Source organism: Mugil cephalus, chromosome 16 (assembly GCF_022458985.1).
Source record: "Mugil cephalus isolate CIBA_MC_2020 chromosome 16, CIBA_Mcephalus_1.1, whole genome shotgun sequence".
In the NCBI taxonomy this organism is placed as follows: Eukaryota; Metazoa; Chordata; class Actinopteri; order Mugiliformes; family Mugilidae; genus Mugil; species Mugil cephalus.
This window is the reverse complement of record NC_061785.1, coordinates 4,358,833-4,380,075: the sequence shown is the minus strand read 5'-3', so window position 1 is coordinate 4,380,075 and position 21,243 is coordinate 4,358,833. Positions and strand designations below refer to the sequence as shown.

At 40.9% G+C, this 21,243-nt stretch overlaps 1 protein-coding gene across 1 annotated transcript in view; it reads right to left on the bottom strand.

Moving 5' to 3' along the window:
* gfra1b (gdnf family receptor alpha 1b) overlaps positions 1 to 13,685 on the bottom strand; it is a 29,317-nt gene extending 15,632 nt beyond the window's left edge. The window contains exons 1-3 of the mRNA XM_047608369.1: positions 13,103 to 13,685; positions 12,458 to 12,766; positions 11,602 to 11,685 (exon numbers count right to left, since the gene is read on the bottom strand). Coding sequence (XP_047464325.1) covers positions 11,602 to 11,685; positions 12,458 to 12,766; positions 13,103 to 13,142 — 433 coding nt within the window. The 5' untranslated portion in view covers positions 13,143 to 13,685. The remainder of the gene's footprint in view (positions 1 to 11,601; positions 11,686 to 12,457; positions 12,767 to 13,102) is intronic.
* Between the last annotated feature and the right edge of the window lie 7,558 nt (positions 13,686 to 21,243).

Sequence of the window (21,243 nt, the reverse complement as noted above, 5' to 3'; positions counted from 1 at the left end):
ATCGTTTTAAACCTATTTAGTGCGCTCTTTGTTATTAACTAAAATGGAAAGAAAGCCCCTCCCCCCCTCCCTCCCCGGCCCCCCCTCCTGTCAGGCTTCCTGCCAGCGTCACTAAATCCACATAAGTGTCTTCATATTTATGACCAGACCCGAGAACCATTTATTAAATGCACCGAGTAATTAACTAAACCTTTCTTAATTCCTCCCGTACGTATTCCTTCCCTCCATTTAATCATTTAATCCTCCAGTCACTCATTCATCCTGTATTGATTTAAAGAACAGGAGTTGAGCTGGATGAATGTGAGAGTCTCTGCAGACGGGCCAGTAATGGTGATGATGTGATTATAGTAATTGGTGACGGCTGCTCATGTGGTCGTGTTTGCATTTACAGTTGATCAATAAACAGAAAAGAAAATAAAGTTTTCAAGTCGTTAGTGGTTTAAATGATTAGAACAGCCTCTCCTCCAGTTTCACTTATTACATGTGGTTGAGTCAATATACATATGTGACTCACAGGCGTCTGTGCAGGGACAAAGAGATTAGAGAATATAACTAGTTTACAGCACTTTATATGTTTTTGCATTTTTAATTCTAGTTTTTAACCTTTTCATATGCATTTGATTTCCCACAAGTCTTCGTGTGACGCTGGAGGTTCCAACATTACTGTTAATTCCACTGTCTGATATAACTTTATCTCAGCTATTTAAAAACTAAATGTCTGCACATAGAAGACGAGCACATGTCTGTCTTACAGCAATAATGTGACACATATATTGCATTTAGCAGACGTGTAGTTCATGTACAAGCAGTGATGCCGGTAACTTAGTTACTTAGTAGCTCATTACTCTAATCTGACTACTTTCATCCAGTAACTAGTAAATAGTAACATGTTACTGTTTCTAAACCTGTAGTCACGTATGAGACAAGTCACGTTTTCAGCATGAGAACAACTCACTGTGATACCACACAGAGACACAAACAGAAACAACAATGGAGGGAGGAGAGAGATGAGAGTTTTCAAGCTGGAAATACCGTCACTACTTTGAGTCTGTGTCAGCTAAAGACAATATTAAGTTTCACAAATGACAAAAGTTGGACGTTGGTTCAAAACCAGTGAGTGGGGGAGAGTTGAAGAAGTTGGTCGGGTAGTATGTTGTAGAGGAAACACCTTTTCATATATACATATATATATATAAAAACATATATGTATGTATATATAAGTTAAAGTTGTTAAAAATGCACTTTCAATAAAGTGAGTATTTGGCAACATGTGATCTAACTTAGTTATTTTTAAAATCAAGGAATTTTAAAGAGTAGACACAGTGCTTTTGAGATTAATGAAATTATGAGCAAATAAAATAAATTTATAGTAAACAGTTGACTTTCAATTTAAATGTGCTTTCTACAGTAGCTCTACACTATAAAGTTAATCTAGTTCGTGTGATGTTTGGAGTCGTTTCCTCCGGGTTTTATTTTTATTTTATTTATCTGGATCCCCATTAGTCACTACCAAAGGTAACAAACACTCCTCCCGTGGTCCACACAAGTCAACATTACGTCACCAAGACACACAAAAAAACAAAACACGGTAAAATACCTGACAAAACATACAAAAACACTAATAAAAAATTAATCAACAACACTTAAACTACCAATAACACCCAGAAGAAAAAGGAATTTACAATATCTGTAAACCAGCTCAGACGTGACGGTAAATAGTGATGAATCAACTAAAACTGCAGAGACGTGTCCAAGAAAACTTCCATTTATGATCAAGTAATCAGATATTTTTCAGATAAAGGGTTGTTCTTTGATATTAGGTATTTATTCAAACTCTTTTTAAAAGCAATTTTACTCGAAAACAAAAGAATCAAGAGCACGAACATCTTCAATGTCTTTTTTTTAAACTAGTAAATGACACAAATAGTTACAAAAGTTTTTCCAGTTCATTATGAGACCCTGGCGGCCGCCATAGTTTTAACATCGTATGGGAATAATATATTTAATGAATAAATGTTGTCTAAAATAACAGGTCATTTTAAACGACTGCTTTATATTACATGAGCCAGTTTTCTGCTAATCTACTGTATTTACCTAAGTGCTGCAATTCTATCTGAGATATTTCATAAATTGCATTATATGCAAGTTGCTGTGAATGCATGAAGTTGTGTGTGAGTTGAATGTAGATGAGGTTTTTTTTTTCCTCTACAGCAACAATGCACTGATGCTGTTTGTGTATGTTTGTGTATGTGTGAGGGTGAAAGGTGTGGTCGGCTCACATGAAATAATTACATGCCCGAGAACGTCGCCCCTGCAGCCTGCACCGCTTTATTTCCTTATCTCTTAGTCATGATGAGCCATCGCCTGCGTCGCTTACGGTCGCATATACACTTGGCTCCTGCGCACAGCGCGTCACCGCTGAGCCATCGGCTGCACTCATCTTGATGAAGAATGTCTGCTTCTCAAGTCGTTTCACTCAGCCTTCGTCTTGAGTGGCGGGGCACGCGGTGCTGGAGGTGTGTTAGTCAGTATGTAAACGACTCTGTGAGCGTGTTTGTGTAGCATTAGTTCCTCTCATATTCTTGACAAGGTTCACATCATCTGATATTTATTTATTTATTTTTTTTTTTTTCACTTTGTATGAGTAGATAATTTATCTCTTGGCCATTTCTTGGCAAAGCAAATGAGATGTTTTTAAGCCCTAATACAAGTTTAACCTGGAAGATAAGACTTAGCTTGTTTCTATTCAAATCCTCTGGTTAATCATATAGAGGCTGTTATTATTCTTTATTTAATTCACAGGAGTCAGTGCACTGAGGTGAGGTGGTTTGAGAGCAGTGTCTTAATCAATCCTGAGTACATTTTGGAGATGGTTCCATGCTGTTGGTGGACAAAAGCTAAAAGCTAAAAGCTAAAAGTTGAGTAAATCGTGTGGTCCAGTGTAGCATGGATGATATATATGGTGGTAAGCGTGGGCTTTATGAATAAAAAGTTAAAGTGTTTATCCCGCCTCTGTGTGACAGACGCCAAACCAACTTTTGTTTGTAATTTCACTAAAGCAAATTACAAAATTCAGATTGGTCCCATGCCCTCTGCTTAGGAAAAACTAAAGGAACACTTTGGAAAAACACATCAGATCTCAAAAGGAAAGAAAATCCTACTGGTGATGGACTAAGTAATGGTGCTGTATGTCTAAACAACATTCACATTCATGACCTGACATTCAATCGAATGAATGTCAGGTCCAATAAGTTTCCCAGCAGAACATTGAATTGTCACAAAACGATTAAAGTTATTGACTTCTCCTGTCAGTGGTCATAATGTTGTGGCTGATCTGTGTACACTAGTCATAGTTTCCTCTCTATTATCGGTTAAACTTCACAGCTGCTGCTTTGTACGTGTGCAGGTGGTCATTTTATCGTACAGATGTTTTCACGTCTGCAGCTCCAGCTTCTTAATGTCATTTAAAACAAACCTCTCCCGCTTTCTGAACGAGGTTTGCATATTCTTTGACAAAACTCGCTTTACTTCACAGCGCTGGATGCCTGAGTTCTCTGCGTGATTATGCAGCACATAAAGTGAATTTCAAACTTTTGACCCACGACTTAATTCGTCTGGAATAAATTGTGTTATTCTGCGGTTACAGAGGGGCAGAACGAAAACAAAAGAGAAGCATATGAAAGGCCTCCCGATGATTTGCTGATACGGCTAAAAGCTGAGTAGAAAAAAAAAAAGGGATCAGCAGATTCAAAGGGTTTTCTCCTACTGATATCTGCAGCGACGTTCGGCCGGAGACGACTGAGCCAGTGGCAGTGGACAAAGACTGCTGACGATTAATCTGTTGCTTCGGGGGAACTGGACCCACTGAATTAGTTTTGAGATCCCTGCGACGGAAAGTCATCGCAGCGAAGCTTCATCTCTTGTTCGCCGACTATCACAGGGCGAGAGCGCTGATGAAATGAGAGGATGGACTGGGAGGAGAAGGGGGAAAGATACTGGGCTGAGATTTTCTTTTTCAGAGACTGACTGCTTTTATATTAAATTGAACATCTGGCTCGAGGGTTTTTTTTTTTGGGAAACTTCTGAAATGTGTCACTTTGGAAAAATTTACTCCAACTTACGGATTTTGCACAGTTAGTGCAGTTATGAACATGAGGACAAGGAGTTCAGTGCTAACAGCCACATCACTGTGCTTGGATTTCAACAAGCCATGGATGCAAATAGATGAAAATGATACCCAGGCTTGGGGAGTAATGGATTACATGTATTGGCGTTGTGTAATTAGGATGCAAAAAAATGGCACCTGTTATCCGTTACACGTAATTGTAATTCGTATACAAACACCTGGATTCCATTTTTCAAATCAAATATGAAACAAGCAGCAGACACGACTTTACAGCACAAACTACCACTGATGTCGGTAATGTTTTACTCTGATGTAACTACTTTTATCCAGTAACTAGTAATCTAACATGTTACTATTTCCAGACCTGTAATCGGATTAAAGTTACTTATCCAGGTTGCTGTGCTTTACTGTTTTTCCCATTTTATATTTTTGTTTTCTTCTTGCGTCTCGGGGAGTGACATCATGTATGTGACACGTCAACATGAGGACAACTCACTGTAAAACCGCACAGAGACACAAACGGGAACAACAATGGAGGGAGGAGAGAGATGAGCGTTTTTGAGCTGGAAATACTGTCACCATTTCGATTTTGTGTCACCTAAAGACAAGGTTTCGCAGTAAACTCTGTGCAGGCGACAAAGTCCTATGTAGCTTCAAAAACACACTGAATTTAAATAAAGAGCAGCACCCAATGCAGGACGTCCCCCAGCACGCAAACAAAAGTTGGACGTTGGTGCAAAACCAGTAAGTGGGGAAGAGTTGAAGAAGTTGGTCAAGTGGTATGTGTAGAGGAAATTCTGCCATTTTTAATAAAAAAACATGTAGTTCAAGTTAAAGCTGTTAAAAATGCACGTCCAATAAAGTGAGTATTGGCAAAACCGGTGTCATTTTTATGTTAAGGCAGCTGCTCAGTGCAACTAATTAAGTAACTTAGAATCTTACTAACTTTTAAAGTCAAGTAATCAGTTAAGTAACTAAGTTACTTTTTAAAGGTAATGGTGTTAGCACTGCAAACTACGACGACCACGCCTGCCATCCACGGCCGTGGATCATCCCAGTGGGTCTATGACTGGAACCGCTGAAAAAAATGAGGCCATGGCCGATAAAACTGGATTCACCGGGAGGAAACTCCAACACCATTTTGAGTTTTTGTCTTCAGCAGCCACATCATCATGATGCAGTCTGAGGTAAGTTATGGCATCCGGCAAAGAAAATGCTGTCTTCATTAAGAGACTCGAAGGTAAAAAAAACACTTACAGGTATGAAAACAAACGGTCTGTGTTTCATATTCCTCGTGTGTTTTACTTCCTTTCACCTGCTCTACTGTAGATTATAACCAGGTCTTCTTTGGTAGGTTTCTTCAGAAAGGGCTACAGGCACAAGGCTATTAAGGCTATAACTGTTCAGCAGATGATCGTGTTTAATTAAAATCAGCAGCTACGCATTTTATGTCATTTAATTGCATCTAATTATGACAATAATTATAATTGTTAACATAATCAGTTTCATTCCTATCATTGCAGATATTGTTGTTACAACCTATGGCTTAGTTTGATTTATGATGATGTTTTGGTAATTTGTTTTGCATAGGAAGTCGCTTACTGATCTGGTTTTAATATATTAATATTCAACGTATACCTGATATGTTAATAATAATACTAATAATACAGGTTCTTCTGGTGTGTGTTCAACTAAAACAACATTTCCTAAAAGGAGACTTTATGTGTTTCTCTAATAAATATAATATAAATGTTTGTCCCTATTTGCATGTTTGGGATTGAAGTAATACGAAAGTAACTAAAAGGAATCAGGAACATTACTTCTACATTTTGATACATTTTTTAACATGTAACTAAGTAACTTTCCCAGCCCTGGTGATATACTGTATGAATTCAGGCTTGTAGTTATGAGTTCAGAATTAACAATAACCTGCAGCCGTCTTGCTTTTATCTCTGCAACCAAGACGATACAGGTCCATCTGGAATCACTCTATCAACCGGCATTAACTTGTCTTTAGCTCAGAGATGCTGAGTTTTAATTACTGGTGCCCTGAAGTACCCCGGTAGACTCTTCCAAGACATAAACATGGTGCGTTGAGGGCCGTCCTGAAGTCCCATCGTTCCTTCAGTCAGCACAACAGTGTCACGTTACGTTTCTGAAAGCCACTTAAACTGATCACGCTCATAGATTTTTATAAATGACAGAGCATTTAATTTCATCTGCTCCTGGAGGCCTCATTCCTGTAGTTAGTGGCCTTTCACTTTGAATTAATAATGCCATCAATACGTCTCAAGCGAAGCTCTTTGCAGATGTCATAAATAGAGGATACTCAAACCAGAGAGGAGCCCTCCCAATAACATAATCCTATTTTCTTTGTTTTTACCATGTTGTGTGTGTTTTATCTGTGGGTAACAATGTTAGTCTGTCAGTGTTTGCTCTTATCTCAACAACAGCTGGATTCATTTGACATTTATGGCATCCAGTAGATGGACCGCACTGACTTTAGTGGTCCCCTTACTTCACATTCCTCCATCGTGTTTTGCTTTTGAGTTAAATATCTTAACTTTTGGCTGGATTGTTGTGGAATGTGATATCAAAAACCTGCAAATGACAAGTAGCCTTATCAGCTGTTCTATTTTGTGCTTCTTAGCCGAATTAATATTATCTTCATGAACATATTGGGATCTGTCTCAATGCTCCAACTAACTAAGGGCTTAATCTAGGTTTCATGTTGATTTCATAATGTTAGAGGTTATTTACTGTAAAATCAGGGGTCTTCAACGTTTTTAAAGGACCCCAAACTGATGAGAGATTAACTAGGGACCCCCCCTACCTACTATATGTGCTTAAATGTATTTATTTATCTTCATCCTCCATTTATCCCTTTACTAAAATGTGTTTGATTCAGGTTAATGTGTACCTAAAGAAATTGAAATCTGTGAGGGAAAAGTTAAAAAAAATGTGTAATGTCTAATGAACCAACTATTTTGCGACCCCCCTGCAGGACCTCCACAGACCTCCTGTTGAACACCTATGTATTAAAGAGTAAAGCTCAAACTAATTTCTAATAATTTGCTATCAATTATTAACAAAGACAATTACTGGATGATGAAATTGAAGTTTAAAGTTGTGACAAGTGACATTTTTTTATTCATTTATACCTGTCCAGTTACTTTAGAGTCTAAATGGCAGGTACTGTATGTTAAAAAGTCTCTGCAGTTCTTCCTGAACAAAGTTCTTAAGAACAAATAAGTGGAAGCATCCAACAAGGGCTGTAAAAGGAGGCATTATGCTTTTAAGACTTTCAGAATAGTCAGAATGATGTTTTAACACTTGATCCATGGGATACAGTATGAGTCACCCCATCCTCCAAAACTAATAACTAGCCTCGGTTGTTCCATTTTGATGCTTCAAAGCCAATGTAAGCAAATTGAGATTATATTTATGAAAATGTTAAGATCAATCACCAGCTAACAAGGATAGTGGATTAATCTAGGTTTTTTATTGAGGTTATTTACCGAAGTGCGCAGCTCATTTTCTCATTTTTAAGAGTTTAAATCTAGATTGGAGGTTGAGGAGTAAAGAGGCCGTCATGGAACAATACAATACAAAGGCTGGTTTGCAATGATCGTGTTGGGTACATTCTTAAAAAAACAATGCATCTGCATTTGCAAAACTAATGCATGGTGAGAGTCGACGTCAACTAGTCGATGACGTCACACAGAAAAACACATTAGAAGTTAATGCTTTAGACTTGAACCTTAATACGTCTTGTAGCATCTCACATAAAAAGAGAAAGGCTTTTCTTCAAGGTAACTGAAGCTTGAACACAGGCTACTGTCGGCCGTAGCCCACAGCCGCACCATAAACACCGTCAGCCTGACACTTCTAATATGCGGCTCCCGCTCCGCCAACTCTCACTCTCGCATGGTGCATTAACTGACATCAAGGACAAAAACACGCTCTACAACCACAGCAACGATGTCAACTAACAGAACACGGCAAAACTGAACATAAACACATGAGCTTATCAATACTGCAGATATGTTTAGCCTACATAAATCGACACGTCAATAGCGTTTAATAGTACTCAACATGTTGCTAGATGGGATAGTGCAGCAGGTATTTCTCTGCAGATAAAGGTCTAATAACTTCATCAAATAGTTGATGTGCAGCCTCTTTTGTTCTGTTACTACAGGACGTTTGTTGAAGTTGTTAATGTCCAGAGGATTTGTACCATTCCTCTGCTAGTGTTAGCAGTAGTACACTGTCACTGCATGTCACTGTAGTATGGGCTTCATCTTTAGGGAAGTATTTCCCTCATTCCTTGATGAACCGCTGTTAGTTTGCTGCAATGATCCACTGGACTCCACACCTGTCTAGGGATGGGCATTGATACTGGTTCAATTCATTTGCCTTCATGCTTAACAATTCTCCTTACCGATACTTTTCATAGATACTTTACAGATGGAGGCAGTAATGCACCTAAAAGTCCTTTACCAGTCCCCATAAAATGAAAGAAGAAGAAGAATCTTTACATCGAAAGCACGTCATTCACATCACGTGACAACAAGGAAGACGCAACGGCAGAGAAACAGTCGAAAGTGGCTTCACTTCTCCAGAAGGGACTGCAACAGTGCAACTTATGCAGAACCGTAATTTCAAGCAAGGGCGGCAACATCAGCAACACGTTGAAGCATTTGTCGACGATGCACGGCATTAAATGCAGAGAGAGCCATGTGTTCAACAATCTCAAGTGCAGCTATCACGAAGTCTCAGCTAGTGAGGATCCAGTGACCAATTTCCTATTTGTTTTCTTGCACAAGCTCTTATCTCTTGTTTAGAAACTCAATAAAATTTCTGTTCTTTACGTGAAACCATGAATACCTACTTTTTCTAAACCAAAAAGATTCACAGGAGGAATTGATAAGGGAATCGATAAAGAATCAGATCAATAAGCAGAATCAAAAAGCAGAGTCTAAATGGCGGGTGCTGTACATTAAAAGGTCTTTGCAGTTCTTCCTATCTTTACATTACAGCTCATCTGTGCACTAGTACAACATTAAAAACAAATAAGTGTGAGCATCAAACAAGGGCTGTAAAAAGAGGCATTGTGATTTTCAGAATAGTCAGAATTATGTTTTAACACTTGAGCCATGGGATTCAGTATGAGTCATCCAATCCTGCAAAACTTAAAACTAAAAAACTAAACTGAAGCTCAATCTCAAGGCACCAATTAATGAGGATAGTGAATTCTGTCTTTGTGTTTTATGCATCGTTTTTGAAAAAAGTAAAATAAAAGTCTTCAGCTCTACTCGGCTGGTTGATTTGCTGCTGCACATTGAAATGAAACCATGAACGCCTACTTTTTCTAAACCAAAAATTCAAAAATGATCAGTTATTGATAAGGGAATTGTTACAGAATAGCATCGATGTCCATCCCTACACCTGTCTTCTAGGAGCTGTTTTGTCACGCGATCGGCGACTAGTCGACAAGATGATACAACCCCTAGTGTTCACAGGAAAAGGTAAAAACAAAAGGATTCCTGGATGGCATTCATTTATAGTGAGAGAAAGGTCAAGGATGCTCTCAAGGACGCATGTTTCTTATCAATTTTATCCAACAGACGACTTCATGTCCAGAGAATAACAGTTTGCAGTGGCTGTTCGGCATCAGTCCAGAGAACTATGTAGCTGATCAATTAATCTATTCATTGCCTAATTGCCTGTGGCCCTGCCTAATGGCAGTTATAGATGACCGAAGATCTCTTCGGGGAGAAGAGGGGGAATATTCTTGACTCCATTCCACTTAGAGAAAACTAAAAGGAGAACGTCATCACAGCCGAAGTGAAGGTCTGGGGGAGTCTCGCCAGGGAAGATACAGTGTGCAGCTACCGAGGCAGTCATTGACTTTTGTTTGTTCATTTATATCTGTCCGGTTACTTCAGAGCCCTGAACGCCTGCTACTGTGCTTTAAAAGGTCTGCATCTTCTTTTTACTTTTAGTACGCCGTAAAGAATAAATAAGTGGAGCCACTATACAGGAGGCATTGCTTTTTTTTTCTTTTTTTTCCCCAGGATAATCAGGGTAATGTTTTGACAGTAGACCCATGGGATACAGTATGGGTCATTCTATCCCGGCGTGCTGTGGATTGCCCAAGGCCTGGCTTACTTGCTGACGGGAATGAGGTCACTTATGGCAAATGGATTCCTGATATCTAACCCATTAAGTGATTTTAGTTTTTTTTTTTATCCCTTAGAAGCCCCTGCGGCTGTTTACAAGCTCCTATACATTAAAATGGCTTCTCCAGTTCCAGTTCTCCAGAATTATTATTAATAATAATAGAAAATGGAGACCTGACGGGATAGCTTATCATCGCTAGGTGCTAAGTCACTGACTTTACTGGAAGAGCACATTAGTGATGAATCAGATTTTTGGATTCCTTGGATCTTTGGGCCATCTGCTGTCTTGTTTTAAGCCACATTAGGCGCACAGCTTCGTAGTTTAACCAGTAGACCCATTATCTTAAAGTCTTTCGTGGATTCCAGTAACACTTTCTTCACCCTGTTTGAAATGCAGCTTACCATTATGTCATCGTACGTGGAGCAGAGCCACCGTGATACGCTAAGTGGATCAAATCGCAGCCAGAGACGGAGTATCTAATGATTTTCTTCTCTTTTTTTTTTTTTCCTCTCCCTCCTCCCAGCTGAAAGAAATGGTGGTGGGGCCAGCGGAGTAAACGCCCTCCTCCAGCCAGAAAGCCCAACACGTCGCAGGGGGGAGTGCCAGAGAGTTACACTTGTCACGCACACACACATGGCTCTTGTTCTGTCCGGGCCATTGAACGCAGACAGATGGTTAATTGCTCCTCTGTGAATGTGTGTGTGTGTGTGATCTGAGCACATCTAAATATGGGCTCGACGAGGTGAATGCTCCCAGGCCCACCTGCACTACCTTGACATTTTGAGGACACATATGGTATTTAGATGTACAACACCAAAATCCTTCCTGTTTTTATTTTGTTTCTTATTAATTTTTTTAATCTAGCAGGCTACTGGAGCCCAGACACACAACAGGCTCTACTCTAACCGGATGATTAATTCAAAACTAGCACATAAATACTACTTCCAGCATTAGGACTAGTGGGCGGTGGGGGAAATAAAATATATAAATAAATAAATAAATAAATAAAAAACATGCAGACCTCTCATCATTGCTTTGAGGGCTGAAAGTGAAATACACTAAATTACTCTACTTTGTGTACGGTGGGTCACAGTGGCAGATAAAAGCTTTTGTGATGGATAATGGGCGTTGAAAGCTGCAGCCTGAAACCAGGCGGCGATAGAAAAGAGTGGCTGTTCAAATAGTCACAGATCTGCAGCAGTGACATAGCAACTGAGCTGCGTTTGAGGCGAGAAGTAATAGTCGCGCGTGTGACAACTTAACTCAAACGTTTGAGGAATGCAGCCCCTTACCGGCTATAATGGGAGCCAGGCGGAAGATATCCGACAGTCGGCTATTCACCGGTTCATACGGAGAGTATTCCAGCAGATCGTTACCTGTGTGGCAAAAAAAAAAAGACAACATTCACAATGTGCGCTTGGATTTTTGTGCATAAAAGTTTGTATATTACATCCTTTAAGAGCTTAAGCTGCTTTAAGTATATTCTCGCTTGCCAGTTCATTAGGTACACTAGTGAAAACCAATACATTCTGGTTTCTAATGAATCATCATGCTAGTTGTTACAGGTTCGTGTACGCCTTGGGGAGCAAATGTGCAGTCTGATGAACATGCCGCATCGTCACATGTGTCACTCATGGGTGCGTGGCGTCGAAGGGATTACAGTGCATGTGCATTTGCTCCGAGAACATATAACCTGTAGGAGGCAATATGACCAAAATCTATAATATGTGGAGGATGTGGAGGAGTAAGCGAGTACAGTTACAGATAAATCAGCGAATACTATAATTTGCATTTAATGCCACTTTGATGCCATTGACATTTCACTGCTTTTCAGCTTTTGTTACTACACAAACATATTCTGTGTTATTACAATATAAAAAGATGAGAAGTTGTTCATCTTCAGCAGCTACATTGAACTTACAGCTTAATGCACATTAATCTGTTAATTATCAAGTATTATTAACCATCATATAACAATAGGAGGGATCTTTGTGTCTGCATAGTATCTATCACTATAGATAGTATCACTTTTGATACTTTAAGCACCTTTTGCTGACATCTCTGCAGCTAAGCTTTAAATCCAGAGCTTTAACTTGTAGCTTTCTTCGCCGTAAATACACAAAATAATCCTTGGACTTAGCTGCGTACCCTGTAAACTCTGATATATGCTCCAAAAGATGCGAAGGCAGTTCTTCTCTTTCTTCATGCCTCTCCTACACCTGCAGTTGTAAAGGGGGCTCTGCTTCATGGCTTCTATGGCGCTGCGGCACTCGCCCTGCGCCTCGAGTCCGGTGACCGCGCTGAAGTTGCTCTCCCTCCCTGCCACACACTGCCTCATCGTCCGGTATTTGGGGCTGCAGGAGTACTCCTTCAGACATTGCTCACTGGCCTTTACGCAGTCCAGCTGAACTGGCCGTGAGGCTGAGCCACTGTCCCCCTTCAAGGTGAACACCGAATCTGGGAGTTACAAGAGGTGAATGGTTTGTAACTCATCTCTGGACACGGTTTTACGCACAACTGAGCCAATTAACACAATTTAATAGGAGAATACTCGTGTCAAATTATACACAACTGTGCTTTGAACGTTAAATAAACTTTATAAATCATGAATGTTTCCTGAGAGAGCGATCATGCTTTGGCAATCATACAAATAAACATCTGTTTAGGCTCTGACGAGGAATGCGCTTTGTTTCCCATTCCCAATGCAAAATGTAAAGGAACACGGGACATTTTAAGGTATTGTATAGTTTAAAAATACATATACAGAATTTCAAAAAAGAATGCGTCACTTACCCAGGAAGGACAATATAATGACACAAGTTGGTAAAATCATTGCGCTTTAGTAGATTTAGAATATACGGGTTAAAGAAGTGATTCGGGGTTTAGAATAAAATCTCAAGTGAACTGGTCAGACAGATCCACTTTCCCTCGGGCTGCACATCGCACGGGCTCAAATGAAGATGCATTCTGTAGATCCAACAGTGAGAATCCCAACTCTTCCACTCGAGTCCGGCCGCTAAAACCACGCGCGAACTGCGCGAACCTGTCGGACTTTTGGACGCTTCAAATAGCAAGAAAGACGCGAAGAAGCGCGCCGATGGACCATATCCACTTCACCGCGCTCTCATCGTCTCCTCTCTGATCCGACACAATCTTTGGATTGGAGGACGGAAAACTTTGGTCGGAACGGAGTCACTGGAAATCAACCAAATCAATCTGTTCAAACTCTGTTCAGTGAAGGAGTGAATTAAACTTTAATTGTCCATCGCACGCAGCTCGACGCGGAGTGAAAGAAGCGCGTACATTCCAAAAGCTTGGGAGGGAACAAAGATCCGTTTAGCAGGTGGGAAGACAAAGTACCTCCGTTTGATCCGGACTGTCCTCCTCTCTCTGATGAGAAACCGAGGAGCTCGGGGTGCAGCGCAGGATGGCGTGACGTCGTGCGTCAATGCGCACAGTAACCTTAATAAACCCATTAGCAGCCTCAATTTACATCAAGCTGCTAAGACGGTCCAAATTAATGGATGGCCAGCGGCGAACAGGTTACACGTGTAAGAACGTTTTAGCTGGAGAGAGTCCATTTATTAGCTCCGTGGAAAATCAACATTTATAATAGCTCATCATATATTTATGTAACCCGCAGGCCTGCACAGCACCAGAAGAGATGTGAAATAAATCTTATAAATTGCAATTAAAAGTGAATGAAGGAGGTCTTTTCTTTAACTTACCTACCCTTTATAAACTCCTCATGCACTTTAACACTTTAATGCGCCTGCAACTGTTTTTCTTCTTTTTGAGGGGTCTGTTTGAGAGGTTTATCCCTCTTGAGCAAATAGTAAGTAGAATTTGGCAGAAGGGGTAAAAAAATAAAAATATATTGCTTCTTTTATCTGAAATTGCAGTTACCATATAAATTGTGATAACTGCTGACAGAACTTTTTCTATCAAAGTTTGTTTTTCTGCACAGGAAAAGAAGAGAAAAAAACACCACCAGATGTAGAATGGATGAAAATGATGGAAGCACCTGAGAATTTGGGATCTTGCAGCTGTTCTGGGGACTCTGTCGCCCTTTTGCTCGCGTAAAATTTACAGGAAATTCTTTGTTGCTTTGTGTACAAGAGAATTCTAGGGTTTATTCTGCCCCTTAAACTTAAAGGAAAGCCTTTAAGTGTAATAGTTTAGTCTTCTGCTTTATCCTGTTCAGTAGCTTCAGTTGGAGCTTGTTACAGTGACACATCTGTAACCAAGTAAATCAAAAGACGGACTCCATGAATCCGGATCTGAACGGCCTATAATCTCTGCTAAAACACCTTCCAAAGGTGAAACCTTCTGTCAGATCTACAAACCACACTCCTTCCAGTCCCAATCAACCCTTCACTTATTTATTACCCTCTTCATTCTTTCATATTTGCCTCTGGGCCATTCTGTTTGCCCCAAAGCATCAAAGCGCCCATGTGTAAAAACAAGCCAAAAATCGTAGGTATTTGTATTCAGACTTGGCTACTACGACCAAGCAGTTTCCCTTGTGGATCATTAAAGTCTATGTTAGTCGTGGTTGTTCCAAAATGGGGAGCTGTTATACGGCTGGAGAGAGCAGCGTATAAAAGAAGTTCTGTAAAGTGTCCTTGAGTGGCTTGAAAGCTGCTTTTTAAATAAAATGTATTATAAATTCTTGGAGTGGGGTGCTGCAGCTGCACAAAGTTCAAGCACAAGTGTTTATTCATATTGGGGCAGCAGAGAGACACATAATGAAGTCTGAAGCCTGTGAAATGGGAAGAATTGCTCCTGAGTAAATGGCACAGAATAGATTTTCATGTGTGGTTATGTAACAAACAATTAGAATCATTTCTTTTGGAAATTTGAAAGATTTGGGTGATTATTGTTGGAGTATTATTGATTTATTCCGCCTGTTTAGGCTCCATAAGAACAACCAAATGGTCGTGTAATACACATGAATATCCTGCATGAATGCAAAGGATTTAACTGGCAGAGAGTTTGCCAGTAGACCGAATCGATTGGAGCGCGACTGATTAATCAATCGCTGAGTGCCCACCGCATTACATTAGAATGTAAATAAAAACCCCGCGCAACTAGACGTAAGTCATGTCACATTTCCTCCGTTAAGTAAAAGGGAGGCGTCACAGGCATCGATTCGCCTATTTGTTTTTTCTCGTGAAGCAAAGACGGAAAAGGCAGACGTGAAAGTATCGCCGCGTGTTGACCCAACAGAGACGGCCCTGTAGAGATTTTTCTCGTGCAGTTTATTTGTATTGTTAACCACATGGTAATTTCTCATCAAGTGTTTGCAGATTATCGAACGGCCTCTTGTAAACGCACCGGACTATAGGACCGATGAGTCAATATTTATCTGTCAAGTCCGAGCTGCTTGAGCGCTTTGGCTCATGTGCTAATGATTAAGCACATATTTGCCACACGGAGTTATGTCGCAGTTAAAATGGATCTCACATGTCAGTTGAAAGTCTTTGTTTTTAGAAGACAAAGGACCTGTGGCAAAGCTTAATTACGGGATGCAAAGATGACAGGTCTGCTTATTAAGCATTAACTCGCATCTCACTTAAAGCATTATCTGCTGCGTGAGATTTAAATAACCTTTCAGCGATGTAGCATGTTACAGTGTGATTAATCACTTTTCATTAAAGCCCAGCGGGAGGTGAAGAAGCCACGCGCTGTAAAGATTCCAGTGACGGTGTATTTCCTGCATATGATACGACCGCACTTAAACAGATGGGAAATCTATACGGACTCAGCAACAGGAAGGAGTCTTCATTACATTTCAAAAGCTCCATTTCAGCATTATCCATCTCCTCCGCCTTTATGCTAATCACTCATTTCACGAGTCCCCCAAGAAATCTGAAGCATTTGCTGCACGAGGACACCTAGAGGGGAGGAGGGGGGGTGAGATTTATTAGGGAGTAATCGATTTCATTGTTCTGTATTCATCACAAGATCAACATTAACCAATTACCGGGTCCCCGGGCCAGACTCTGCATCCCTGACAGGATGCCGTAACTCACTTCACCGTGAAAAGATTAATATCTTGTTAAAGGGCCAGGCAGTTATTTTGTTGATCATATAAATTACTGATGATAAATTAAAGCGTTTGACTCGCACACGGACCCTAGAGGAAGTGTACTGTGGGTCAAGCTTTTACAGGATCAGACAACATTGTTAAAATCATACAGCAAATGGACTTTTAAAATATGAAAGTGGATTAATACACAAACTGCATCAATGCCAGAAACGTCAACAACTTCCAAACACCAAAGTATTTTATTATTTTTTTATTAGGTTTATGTGCACATACATTAAAAAGTGTCAAAGACATGAATTGATGTGTGCATCAGATCTAGTAGAAAGCCATTTTTCCATTTGAGGTAAACACAGCACGTCAGCGACAGCAGATGTGTTGGCTGAGGAACAGTTCGCGTCGGCATGAAGCGTGTAGCAGAGTGCGGTTCGACTCTAAATATTAATGCGGTTCATCTAACAGGAAGCTCTGGAAGGTTAGCTCCAACTGCGACTCCAACAAAAAAATCTGTTCACGCCCTAAAGTGCAGGATGAGTCATCAGCATTTTTCCACAGTTTTTCCTGGAAGTGTTTCGGCTCTGACGCACCATTAATGATATATCGAATGACATTTGCTAATACTGGACCGCATCCTTGCTTATAGGTGGCAAACGGTGCAAGATACAATGTAAAAAAGTAAGTAAAGTATGTAAATTATTCTTAGATATGTGGCACTGTTTCGGGACAGTCATGTCTTCTATGTCCCACGGGATCAGTTTGGACCTCAATCACTGACACTAGAGTTCAGTTTTCTGCATTTGCTCCATTGTTAATAGTGTGTTAAGAGTGTGAAATGACATTGCAGTTTGGATATAGCTATGACTGGTTTGTTGAAGCAAAGCTGCGTGTACTCGCTGTCATTAACTTGTGAGTTGGCACCAGTTCAACCACCGAGACCTCAGACACAATTGTTTTATTTCTTATTTCCTCTTGTATGTTTTCATTTCTATCCTAAAACCGCAACAGGCAGATCATTAATGACCTAAACATGTTTCAGCCTCAGGACACAATCAGTTTTTTCTCTTATAAATTGATGCTCTTAGACCTCGTGTGTACATTTCTTCTGAGAATGTGTGTTTTTTTGATTCTGAGCATGGCTTTTATTAGATAACAGCTATTTATGAGGCAGATATTCTGTTACCTCTAAGAAGGACGGTGCAGCTTCCAGCCACCAGAGACTTAAAGAGAGGCTGCAGCACCACCCAGTGGAAGACACCGCTACGGACAAGCTGCTGAATCATTGTCTGCCTTCAGAGACATTATTTATTGAGATCACTGCTACAATCCAAGCAGGTGTTGTTTAACCTCAAAATAAACTGCAGGTTTTTTTATGATTGTGTAGTCGAAATATCGCGGTTAGAGCAGCAGCTCTGGGTTCATAAGGTCACGAGTTTGCATCCCGCTATGGGTCCGAGGCTGGGATCAGTGCTGTGTGTGGATAAATGGAAGGAAGTATGAGATGTAGAGAAAGAATTTCCCCATTATAAACAAAAATATAAATATTTGAGACATATATTGAAAATGCGTAGGGTCAGGCTTGTGTTTCATTTAGGAAAGAATAGCTCAGTCCAGCCCCTCGCTGGCTCAAATTCAGCATCTAATCTCCCCAGCCTCCCCCCGTCCACATACTCCCAAATGCTTTTTGTTTTGTTCTATTTCTGACACCGGCTACATCTATTTGTGTGGTGGTTCACCTTCTCCGCACTGATCCCAGAGGACCACCAGTCCTATTTACCTTCGTGTTTTTCCTCAACAGTTGTTGATCCGTCTACTTTTTTGCATATCAAACACCTGCTATTCGGGGGTTCTCTGTTCGCAGACGCGTTCTTTTGAACATAATAACTCGAACAATTCAAAACAGAAGCTTCGTGCTTTCACACCACAGGTGTCCCCCTGGAGAACCGACGATCTGATTAGATTTTGGGAGGACCTTGCTGCATTAATTTGCATATCAGAGATGCAGGGTGGAAAAAAAAAAAAAAAGGCAGGTCGTTAAGCAGCTCAAACGCCTCGTGTTTAACTCTTCCCCGAGGCAAGAACAGGGTCGGTTTGGTATCGATTAGCGTCAGGTAAAACGTTAGTACAATTGAGTCGGAGTAATGGGAACAACAGACAGGGAGGGGGGGGAGGCAACAGTTAACACTTCTGTCTGGACAGAACGAGCCGAGACCTGTATCCTTGAGCTCCAAAAACTCATCTTTCCTCTGTGACCCAGAAAAAAGTATGTTTGTGCTGCCAGGTTTCCGTGCTGTGGCGGTAATGGAGGATGTGGAAGACGAGGCACTTGTCTCTCTTATCCGGGACTAAAGGGAGAATATGACATTGGTGATGGCGGGGGTGCAAGTCTTAGTGGAGGCGCACGCGAAAGTCGTGAGTTTCAGGTTAATGTGCGTTTATTTTGAGCCCATCCTGAACATCACTTCCCCTGCCTCTACCTCTACACTCTTTCCCCGCTGCTCCTCCACTTTAACTTGCTTTTCTGCTCGAAGTGGACCCGGTAATAGAAGTGGAGTAGCAAAAAGCCTTTGGGATACAGCCACAATTCAGTTTTATTCCTCTCTGGTTTGTGAAGTGTAATTTTTATGAATTAATCGCCATGGTAACGTTACACAAACTTTAATTCTACTCTTGGGAATGTTCTGCATGAATAATTTTATTTGTTGCTATTGCAGCTGCCCGTTTTGTAAAACAGCACCTCCACCCAAGGAAGAATACGAAGAACCCGGGGGTTTTATTTGACGGTGATTTAAGTTTTAACAGGCATGTGAATTCTGTTGTGCAGTTTCCTCCAGCTCAGAACAATTTCAAAAATCTGGCTTTTTAACATCACCATCCGACCCTAGAAACAGTTCCTCACGCATTCATATCATCCAGGCTGGACTACTCCCTCTGCTCAGGTAACACCCAGACCACCATCTCCCACATCCAACTAGTCCAAAACACTGGCCGTCCAATTATTAACAAGGTCAAAGAAGCGAGACCACATCACTCCAAGAGTTGCCTCATTACTGGCTCTGGCTCCTCATTCACTTCAGGATACACATCAAAAGTGTTATGATTGTTTATAAAACCCTCCATGGTTCATGGTCCTGCTCCTTCCTATATCTTTTAGATCCTCAGACCGCTGTATGTTGGCTGTGCCACATTCAAAGGAAAAGAAAAACATCCTGCCAGAAGATATTAGTAGCTCTGACTCTGCTGAGGCTTTTAAGAAGCACCTTAAGACCCATCTTTACTCTTCAGCTCTCAGTGGCATTTGATCCGTTTGTATTTTTTACATCTGATCACCTGCGTGTTGATAGCTTTTTATTTGTTTACACACAGACGTCGATCTGTATATTACATGTTTTACGTGTTGAACGTGAAGCTCTTTGGTGTATTTGCTTTTAAGGTGCGACATAAACGAAATGAAACAAACGTCCCCAGCAGGAAGCAGCCTGGCACAGACACAGAAAACCACTTTAGGAACAACTCAAAAAACACATAAAGAACAGCACAAGGTATTGACCTGGCCTCCAAAATCACATAATGTTACGCCAGATCGGTGTACTCACACATACAAAGATGCACCTAAAGCTTGAACGTGTTAGGGAAGCTAGCATGCTGAGTAAATGGATTCATGACACGGCTCTGCAAATTCCTCGTGTCAGCTCTGACTAAAGTACCTTCCATCATACTAAGCTTTCTGACAGACCTGAACACCGTGCAGGCGTCCTAACCCGCTGTGCACGACAAAAAACAGCAGGTGGCAGTGTTGCTACACCGCTGGAAGCGATGCAAAAACTTGGAAAATGAAGATGGCTGTGCATTTCATAACGCCACGGTGGAGATCATCTTAAAAAATAGTGCTGAGCGCTGCACCGCCATTGTCTCACCCGCCTCACACGCTCCGAGAGAATTTAGCCATCATGCCTCGATCTTACGAGCTTCTTTCCGGAGACGCGCGTTCTCGTCCTCCTCCAGTTAACGCTGAACAGAACTGACAGTCGAGGTGTCAGAGCCAGTCATGTGGAACAGTTAATTCTTTTTTTTCCCCCCCATAAGCTCAGTATTTATGGGCTCCTTTTAACTCATAGACAGTGTGTGGGCTGAGCCACAGTCCTAGAGGAACATGACTACTTAGCTTTTTTTTTTTTTTTTTTTTTGATGATAGAACAGGACTATTCTGTTATACTCTATATGTTAATTTTAGATGGTCCAGCCATGTTAGGGAGTCGATGCAAGGCTCCAAACGCTGCTTTACCTCCGTCTCTCAACGTCTGGGGTTTTATTTTTGGCCTCCAGGAGGTTTTAAGTGAACAAGACATATTTAGGTTTGTTATAAACTTACTCCGTTCTGGTAGAGCAATTATAACGAGCTGCTCACGGGTCGCTCTCATTTGGGGTTCTTCCAAAATGGTTACGTAAGACGGTATTTTCTGGGGATTGCATACAGTTTCATGGGGGATAGCGGAATATTTAAGGAGCCCCATTCACACCGTTTAAACCGGCTCCTCCTGACCGCGCTATAAGGCTACCTGCAGCACAGAGAGGCTGCGGTGATTAAATGTGGGAATACTCTAATTGTATTCATGGGAGCTCGCAGCCGAGGGTGGGAGCGACGGGGAGCGAGCTTTTAAATATGAGATGTCTTGTTGGATTCTTATCCTGATGATAACACGAGGCCAGAAACAACATTCGCTTTGATATCTGCATTTGTATACGTTTAATATTTCAAGGAGCAGCAACTATAGAGCGGCAATTGCTGTTTGTTCTATTGCGTGTCACACAGTTTAGTTTCTGCTCCTAAAAAGTGCCAGATTTACTTACAGCATCCCACCATACAGGAATCAGCCACAACATTATG